This window comes from Sinocyclocheilus grahami, unplaced genomic scaffold (assembly GCF_001515645.1).
Source record: "Sinocyclocheilus grahami isolate Dianchi unplaced genomic scaffold, SAMN03320097.WGS_v1.1 scaffold669.1, whole genome shotgun sequence".
NCBI classification, from domain to species: domain Eukaryota; kingdom Metazoa; phylum Chordata; class Actinopteri; order Cypriniformes; family Cyprinidae; genus Sinocyclocheilus; species Sinocyclocheilus grahami.
Window position 1 is genome coordinate 577645 of NW_015505848.1, and position 10274 is coordinate 587918.

Here is a 10274-nt window from a genome sequence, read left to right on the forward strand (position 1 = left end):
TCATTTTCATTTCAGTTTTTTGAAACCGCTAATGTGTAATATTGTGCAGCACAACTGTGTTCAACATTGATAATAATCAGAAATGTTTCTTGAGCAGCAGATCAGCATATTATACTGATTTCTGAAGATCATGTGACACTGAAGACTGGAGGAATGATGCTGAAAATACAGCTGCGCATCACAGAAATACATTACAGTTCACAATATATTCACATAGAAAACAGCTATTTTGAATAGTAATAATATTTCACGTTTTTGCAGTGTTTTTGATCAAATAAATGCAGCCTCGAAAAGCAGAAGATTCTTTTTTTCAAAAACATTACAAATCTGAATTATTCCAGATTTTGGCTCCCAGTGTATATATGTCACGTAACTGGATAAGTTACACATCTCAGTTTACTACATTTAGGGTTTGTTCAAATCACCAACACTGCATATGAAATATAGTAATAGTGATTCTTGACTTAAACTCCACTAACCTCTCTTAGAAAAAAAATACACACAAGCTACGGTACCCTTTCAAAAGGTAGACTACTAATATATTTAGGTACTAACAGGTACATTTTAAGTACTAATATGCACTCTTTAGAGGTGGAAAAAGGTACTCTTTTGAAAAGGTACCGGCCCAGTGACAGCTTTTATAACTTTATTTCTGAGAACGTACAGGCTCTGTGTTTTCAACTTTACTGTATTTGCAAAAAGTGTACATGCAACAAAATAATGCAAGTTTAATTTCAGAATTATTAAAGTTAGTTAAATGAATGACCTACAGTCTCTTAAAGTGCCGTAATGATCATTAATTTTGTGTTTTCCTGAGTGATTCTATTGGTTTTCCATTGTTAACTGCAGTAATGCAATAGAAATCACTGTCATGTGATGAACCATCTGTGTTTATCCAGCTCATGTTTTACCCAAGCAGCCAAAGCCTCATTAGAAATACATGTAACGATCCCAGTCCAAATACATATTTATCCTGAACTAATTACTGTAAAGTACTGGAGCAGAACAGAACGAAGGTTACAGTTACTCAAAATATGTTTCAGGAAAAAAGAGCAAACGCTGCTTGAGAGAGACCTGATATTGAGCACAAAAATTATCTATTTTAGGGATTAACTAAACAACAAAACAAACACAGATATTCTTACATGCTGCAAAGACGTGTGTGTGTGTGTGTGTGTGTGTGTGTGTGTGTGTGCCAGATTCATTTGCATGATTCAGTGCGTAAACGCAAGCATAACAAAGGAGAACATTCAAATATTATTATCAGCCTTTAGACTCAGCATTAGTTCTTCATATTCCAAACATAGTTATTATAATTAACTAAAACCACAAAATACTTATGTAACTTGAAATAAAACAAACTTTGGCAAAAAAAAAAAAAAAAAAAAAAAAAAATATATAAATATTTTTTTAATATAAAATAAATAATAAAAATGACAAAAGCACATAAAAACGACTAAAAACCTGAACTAGTCCAGTCTATCAGTTAACATCTGGAGAAGACAAAAGCTGGAACTAATCCAGCATTTTACAAGTCAACATTGAGGAGCATTTGAAACACTTATTGTCAAAGCGTAATGCAATAAAGGATGAAACGATGCTCTTAAAGAAGTGTTTTCCCAGAAATTATCATATAAGAATCACTTTAGAATCACAAACTGTTTTCCAAAAGCATGATATCTGAAAAATGGTGTAGATCTATAAGTGATCTGGAGGATTTGTACAAGCTAAAAAGGAATGTTTAAGGAATTACAGAAAGAGTCCTGACCTGGTCAAAGCCTAAATTACTCAGCTGTAACTACACACAAACCACACATGTCTGATTTAGAAGTCAATTTTGTTTATTAGTATGGGGGAACTGGATCATCAAAGGTCACCAGCAAAGATAAATGCTATTTAACACATTTAAATATTGCAGGTTTGCGTCACATTGAGTTTGCATTTCACCGTTTTTATTCATTTTGAGGAATACTGAATCTGTTTTTGTGCGAGTGAGAAAAACTCGAGATGTTTTCCCGTAAATTATAATGTAATGCATGACTTTACTAGTTACTTGAAAAACGTAATCTGATTACATAACTCGCATTACTTGTAATGCATGATCCCCAAAACTGATGCTTAATTTACAACGTCTTGTGTGCCAGCAACCCCTCTGCCAGTTGCATTCAGGTGAAACCTGCGCTCCCTTTCACCCTCCCATCTTTCCTCTGTTCTGTCTCCTCTCTTTACGCATTATGCTCTACTTTGACGTCTTGTCTAGACAATATCTGTCCTCTCTCCTCCAGGCCAGCGCGTGCTACTCCCTCTAACCAGGGGTCTCCAACCGTGCTCCTGGAGAGCTGCAACCCCACTAAAACGCACCCAAACTATCTAATCGAGGGGTTTCTTGATAATTACAGGCAGGTGTGTTGGAGCAGGGTTGGACCTGAAGTCTGCAGGACAACAAAGCAGAACATACAGTTAAGATTTTGCATGTAACATTTTAAATACAGAGACGTTGCAGAAGAGGGCTGGATTAAATTTTTCAAACTAGGATATTCTTCTCAAATTACAGTCAGACTATTATTATATGGAGCTTTTGTGGAATGTGGAAAAACATTCACATATGCACTAACACACAGTATCACATTGTTTATTAAGGCATAACTTTTAACAAACAAAATGCAAAAAAAGCTTTCACGTTTTAATGCATAAATACAAGCCACATGACAGTACAGATTCACTTTGAATTTGAGACATCAGCTGTTCATTTAGTTATTTTATTATAGTTTAGTTTTAAAGGTAAACCCACCACACTTATAAAACCTGTGACACTCTGACCTGAAAATATATTTTGCCTTTTGAATATTACAAGTACCATAAAAAGGGTCCTTGCAGAAGAAAGTCATTTCCTCTCTGGGAACTTTCTGAGCTCAACAAACAAAAAAATAAGTGTAAGTCTCATATTTTGTTTAATTTGACTTAAACTGTAAAGTGTAGAGTTTATTAAACGTCACCAAGCACACATGAAATTCAGGAGTTTTTTATTTTTTTTAATTTGCTAGCATTTAGCGTAACATTTTGTGTCTGTAAGACTGTACAAACATGTTTTTCACCCACCACCAAGAAAATCGGATGTATACGTTCTACATTCATAGTATTTAAAGTTGTGATATCAAAAGACTGGTAACATTTTCTACCATTTACAGACAGGAGCAGAGACTACGGTTAACATACAAAACATTGATTCTGTATTTTACTGTAAGCATGGCATCACGTGTATAATAATGGCACTTCACCAGCACTTTTTACTTCCTGAACATGATTCTGTAGGCTTCAGTGCTGTTTGATGCAGCAAAGACATCTGAAGAACTTCCTGAACTGCTGCATGACCTGGAGTTAAAGCCCAAAGAAAAATGGACAAAGGATCGTGTTATTCATGAGGCAGATGGAAGGAAGTGTCTGAGGCACAAGTTTAAATCAATCTGGTATTATAGTTAATCTCAGATGGAGTTTATTAGCTGAGACAGGTAAAGATGATTGTAAGTAATGTTTGACCTCATTATTGAGAACACCGTAGATCAGGAAGATGAAGGTTCCCTGCTGAGAGTTCAAGATCAGGAAGAGGATCTCAAGCACCTTACTGTCATTGGTGAAGAAACCCAGAATCCAGGAGCAACCAAGAACCACAAACTGAGCCAGTGCTTTAAACACCATGATCCTGCGGAGAAACCGTTAATGTGTCTTTATTGACTCTATGTTAGTTTGCATGAATCGTTTTAATCAGTGGTTCCTATTCCGATCATCAGAGTGTCAGATAAGGGAGACATACACAATGTGCAGAGCGGGGGATTAAGAAGCACTGGTTTAAATCTATTTTTAAATCTTACTTGGTTTGTTTCATCTGTGAGACTTCAGCGTTGAGATTTTTTAGAGCTGAGTTCAGAGTGATGGCGATCTTGATGAAGAGAATCATGTTTAACTGCAAAGTAGAAAGATGTCAATAATTTATCACCCTGCTTTCCTTTTAGTACAAAGCCATGAAAAATTAGAAATGTGTTTACTGCTAGTATGACGCAAACAGGACCAAGAAAACTCCAGATGAAGCTTTTGTCCATTTTCAGCCAGCAGCTGTTTAGAAGAATATAAAGTAGCATAATAAATGAACAAACATGCATGAAGGTGTTGACCACTGAGTTGAATTACTGGTCATTTTAAAGGGGTCATCCGATGTTTGAACTGAAATGTGTGTTGGCAGTGTGTGTACACAACCATCCTATAATGATAAAGATCCACCCAGTGTTTTTTTTTAATCTCGTTAAATAATTTTGCCTTTCTCAAATCAAGCCGATCTCAGATGCCTGTCTTTGTGACATCACAAATACAGGCCCCTCCCCCGATAGTTTGATTGACAGTAGAGTTTCAGCACAGACTGGACTGGTGTCTTATCTTAGCTCCGCCCTGAGTGACTGTCATCAGTCCGCCATTGTTTCACCGCCGGAGCAGATGTAGACTAGAACGACTCCTGAGGGATCGAGGTGTTCTGTTGTTGGATGTAATAATGAACACAGCAGTCCTCATTTACTCCCGACATCTGAGCTGCTGAAGACGCAGTGGATTACATTTATTTCTGAAGAAGTTGCTTTGTAATGAATCTTTGCAAATCACCTTTCCTAATAATGTGCTAATTAGCAAGTTTCACGATGAATGCGGCTAAAGTCTCTCTGAGAGCAGCTCGGAAGAAAGGGGCGGGGCCAGCAGAGCTCATTAACATTTAAAGGAAAATGCTACAAAACTGCGTGCTCTGAAAAGAGCTGTTTTTGACAGGGTAAAAAAAGACGTTTTTTACACTACCATTGAGAAATTTTAACCAAACTATGTTTAAATTTTCATTAAGACCCTAAAGAATCATATCAACTTGTGGAAAATAGGCATCTGATGACCCCTTTAATATTTAAAATGACTTGAACTAAAGTCTTATTCATTCCATGCATTCCCGAGAAAACCCTGACTTACTGTTCGCTGCCGTAGCCTTCAGGAACCAGACCGACAGACACACACACCACGACCAGAGCAACCACATATCCAATCACACACAGGAATCCACTGCTAAGCACCTCCTTCTTTTTGGAGCTGATCTGTGATAGGCTCTTCACACAGATGAAGAGCAGCACAGCTTCAATGAACATCCACACAAAGCCGGAGAGAAAGAGGAAGTGCAGAAGGCCTGAGATCACGGCACACACCACCTGGAGACCATGAGAGACGGTTATGATGATTCTCAGTGAGGCTGTGCTGAGCTGTAGGGCTCCTTCATCATTCTCACCTGCTGAGGCTGTATGAGGCTCAGGAACTGCTGTGTGAGCAGGAACAGAAGGTGAGCCAACAGAAGACTGACGCAGATGTTGATTCGAGCCACATTATTCACTCCAGGACTCCACTGACAAAGGGCAAAGGTCAACAGGGCCAAACTGAAGAACACCAGCCCCACGATCACACACACCAAATTCAACCGCTCCATCAGTGAGTCGCTCTGAGAAAACATGAGAGAACATGAGTGCCAAATCTGCGCTGTTCTTCAGTGTTCACACTAAATGCTCTCGTACCACCGGCGGGCGGATGGTTTGCATGATGAGAGCGAATGTCGACAGATGATCACAGGAACACACAGTATAGCTGCTGTTGGTCTTCAAAACAGAACAACCATCTACAATCCACTCGCTGATATTCCAGTACACACAGGACAGAGAACCGCTGCGATCAAACTCCTGCAAAAAGAAGAAGAAGATATTAAAACAGTGAATATTAGAGTCAGGGAAAACAGAGGACCCGAGAGCAAAGCTAGATGACATACATGACAGGACTTGGACTAGACTTGACTTTAACTGTACTAAACAGTCTTAGGCTCGTTACTGCAAAGACGTCATTTATTACTCGTTACTTCAAAAGGGTTACACTTTATTTTAAGGTGTCCTTGTTACAGTGTAACTATACATTTAAGTACTGAGTACTATTAATTAGATACATGTACTTACTATAGGTTTAGGATTACGTGCATGTAATTATGCACAATTAATTATTATAATAGTAAGTACATGTAACGTGTAACAAGGACACCTTAAAATAAAGTGTTACCTTCAAAAGTAACATTATTACTTTACTTATTACTATCTGGTAACAGTAGTTAGTTACATTACTTTTCCTTCACGCCCCACAGAAGTTGTTATTGTGTATCTTCCCCATTAAAAATTATTCTAAAATGTTATTAATGATATATCTCTGCCTCATCATTTGACCAAAATCTACATTGGATCGCAGTCAGAAGTTTTAAGTAAAAGGGTTGTTTTAATTGTCATGTGTAGCTTGAATGTAATTGTAGCTATAATTTCTCTGTTACCCATATATGATTATATTTCATGAAGTATTTTATCAAAAGAAATCACATAAGCAGAGTAAAATAGCAGAGAGAATCAAGGTAAAGAGAGAACAGGTGCGGTGTCAATCAGCTGAGTCTAGCTAGCAGTAATGAGAGGAGAAAGAGAAACAAGGAGAAAAGTTAAACCCAGCTCATGACAATTAGATGTTTTGTTTTCAGATGTTCGTCAGTGCTCAGGTTGGACAAAAGCACATGCGAGTCTCTCACTCTGATGTGTTTGAGGGTGAAGTTCACTGGTTTGGTGAGTTCAGTGTTGGTGGTTTTGGGAAGAGTAGCTGAGATCACAGTGGACATCATGGTTTTAACTGTGTCATTTGATGTGTTGAAGAAGTCTGGCTTCAGTAGATTCTCCATCGTGTTGTAGCTCATGAAAGCCACAGCAGCTGATCCTGTGCGACAGAAACACAATACTGTTCAAAAAAGTAATTAAACGTGGTTTAGTGGTGATGGTACAGTGTCTCTTTTTAGATTTTTTAATCACACGGAATCATTTCACATACGTGTTTCATAGTTGTTCTTGGCGATCCCAATGAGATCGATGTCCACAGATGAATTTGTCGTGTCAAGTCGAGGGATTTGATCTAAAGTGACCTGTGGTCCAACCATGAAGACTTGTCCCTCTGATTAAACACAAACAAGCAGTTATGAGCTGCAGTAATTTATTTACAGTATGTCTTTTTTTATGAAAGTTTTGAATTTATGCATAGCTTATTTTCTTATCTCTTATCATATCTTTGGACTATGATTGCTAGAAGTTGTGAGTCCAACTCTAAAACTTACGGTGCATTCTTCCTGCAGTGTTATATTTATAGCTGCAATGACAGAAATCAGCATGAAGACAATAACAAAACAAAACCGCAAATGAAAAATATGTAATCTGTGAAACATTAAAAAAAAGCAATGATCAAAATTATGAATGTGCCCAGAGTGTGGGAAAAAATAAATAATAATACTAAAATATAAAGGTGACTTAATATGAATTTTCAAGAATTTGCAAAATAATTACAAGAGACAGGAACAGATATAGGGCAGTTAACGAGGGACCGACAGGTGAGCACAATGAGGTGATTAACTAATAATTGAACGGGCTAAACCAACAACAGGGGAAGAAACCACAACAAACAGTCCACAGGGGTGTTACACACAAACACACTCACACACCTGTTCAATTCTACAGATGAACAAACATTCAGCCAAAACACATTTCTACAGCGGAAACATACCAGCTGTGGTCGTCTCTGGTGTGACTGTTGTATCAGTGCTGATGATGTTAGTAACAGCTGAAAAAATGATGTCTGATGAATATTAATGAACAAAGACACAAATAATAGTAATACTAAAGATTAGGGAACACATATTCACTATTAACTACTGTAGGACCTTTCCATTAATAAACTCCTGATTTCCTGCTTACTGTTAATTTGTAAGGTAGTTGTTAAGTTTAGGTATGAAGTAGGACTAAGGGATCTAAAATATGGTGATGCAGAATAAGGCATTAGTATGTGCTAGGGGTGTTGCGATATACCGGTATTGACGATAACCGTGATATTCAAATCATGAAATATCGACATCGTGTTAATTTAGGGTGTGACGATATACCGGTATTGGCGATAACCATGATATTTAAAATGAACAGGTCACTTATGATAACACGACACACAAATAGCCTACTCCAGTGCCAGTACCTGGTTGACCTCCCAGGTGGCACTATTGCGCCTTAACGCTGACACCTGTCAAACAAGAAGACGCAGCGCACGGCGTGGCCGCACTACTCCGAGAAGAACCAATAGTATCCATGCTGCGGGTCTGCAGATGAATATATCTCAGAACCATGTTCAATATTATCCAGACAGTAAGTTGCCATTATTTTACTAGTCATTGAATGGGAAATGTTACATTAACTTGTTAACCTTGTTTTCCTGTTTTCATATATTTAAATAAAAGGGTGATTCTTTTAATAAGTACCGCGTTTTCTTTACACGTCTAATTTTTGTATTTGTATTTACAATCAAGTCATGGTCAATACTGCCTTTGTGTATAAATTGATTTCCTTGTTCAGATCTATTACATGATTAAAACTGATCTAGAAAAACTGAGTGACCACATTAAACTCTGTAAAATGTAAAGTTGGTCGCAGTGCCATTCACTTAATGCCTCATCTGCGGTCGTTCTAGGTGCACATTAATACTGAATTAGAAGCGCGTTAACTGCATGACTTCATTGGCGCCGGTGTTCTGTCGAATTTGTGCTACCCTGTCAGATTTGGCTACTTCCCATTAAAACAGTGGGTAGTACAATTCGACAATGAAAAATGCTACCTGTAAAATTATGGTTTATTAATGTCTACACCTACCCCAACCCTAAACCTACCCTTACAGTAATGCGGATACATTAGATGCAATATTGATGTGCGCATGCGCAGTAAACCCTGGTTGGACAATCTGATGGGTAGGATAAAATGTCAGTACACCTGCACAACTATAGGTTAAAGAGATTAAAATATGGGTATGCAAGTTAACAGGTTAAAGTATCAGTTTTGATGTTAATATTTATTAATTATACTGTTGAACTTGACAGTATTTTCTCTTGTTATTTCATAGGGAGCTTCAAAGAAGACAGAGAAAGCCAGAGTCTCAGGTCAGCTGTGACCTGAAGAAGAGGAAGAAGAAGTGAAAATGCATGTGCCCTGTGTTTATCAGTATCCTTATGTTCATTGGGTAAAAAGAAAAACTAAATAAAGTAAAAATGAATTTGGCTGATTCCCTAAGGTTTCTATAGATATCACGATATATCGATATTGTGAATTATTTTGGACACAATAACCGTGGTGTGAAAAATCTAATATCGTGACAGCCCTAATATCTGCTTTATAAGTACTAATAAAGAGCCAAAATGCTAGTAATATGCATGCTAATAAGCAACTAGTTAATAGTGAGAATCGGCACTTAAAATAAAGTGTTACCAAATAACACAAAGGACACACAAAAACATCTACAATTTTGCACTTGCAAATTTCACACACTCTTTTCACCCTCATCTTTATCTAGAGACTCAAACACACTCACACACCTGTTTAATTCTACAGATGCACAAACATTCAGCCAAAACACAATTCAACAGAGAAAACATGAGACTTCATTACCAGCTGAGCTCTCTGGTGTGACTGTTGTATCAGTGCTGATGATGTTAGTAACAGCTGAAAAAATAATGACTGATTAATATTAATGAATCAGCAATAACACAAATAATACAAAGGACACACAAAAATGTCTACAATCATTTGCACCTGCACACTTCACACACTTTTTTATTTCTTTTTCTAGAGATACAAACACACTCACACACCTGTTCAATTCTAAAGATCCACAAACATTCAGTCAAAACACAATCCAACCAATAAACAATAAAAAAGGGCTCATGTAAATATAATTACCTGCACAATATGCTGAATCACATTTAGTTGGTCTAACCAACTCATAGACATAATAATTGCCTGGGCAGGCTTTTAATTTAATGGGGTAAGACCCAAAATAGCAGCAGTAATTGTCCCAGTGACCGCAGACATCTCGAGTGACGACTCCATCCTGCAGTGATGGATGTCCACCATGGATCCTCAGTGGGATATGAGTGCCACAGCTATTCCTCACAACACAGATGTCTGGGATCTGAGCGCTCAGACCGTTAATGAAGAGACGATACCAGCCGCTCCAGGTGACAGAGGTGTCACACTTTGTGACTGAAGCATTTGTGTTATTGGTGGCTCTCCATGGTTCATCCAGTATAGTGTAGTTGTAACAGGGGTCAACAGATGGATAAACTAAAAAAGAAAGAAAGAATGATAAGAGAAAGATATATAGTT

At 37.5% G+C, this 10274-nt stretch overlaps 1 protein-coding gene across 2 annotated transcripts; it reads right to left on the reverse strand.

Moving 5' to 3' along the window:
- Nucleotides 1-3011: 3011 nt before the first annotated feature.
- On the reverse strand, nucleotides 3012-7202 carry LOC107558979 (adhesion G protein-coupled receptor E3-like). 2 transcript variants are annotated; one of them, XM_016242690.1, is made up of 10 exons: nucleotides 7196-7202; nucleotides 6916-7035; nucleotides 6623-6804; nucleotides 5649-5747; nucleotides 5306-5512; nucleotides 4996-5228; nucleotides 4044-4110; nucleotides 3870-3961; nucleotides 3538-3700; nucleotides 3012-3372 (listed from the first exon to the last, which is right to left on the reverse strand). In XM_016242690.1, exons 1-10 carry the CDS (start codon nucleotides 7200-7202, stop codon nucleotides 3316-3318), a joined length of 1227 nt encoding a protein of 408 aa, XP_016098176.1. In that variant the 3' UTR covers nucleotides 3012-3315. The 2 variants fall into 2 exon arrangements, with proteins under 2 accessions (XP_016098176.1, XP_016098175.1); XM_016242689.1 differs by having other exon boundaries at nucleotides 5586-5747.
- Between the last annotated feature and the right edge of the window lie 3072 nt (nucleotides 7203-10274).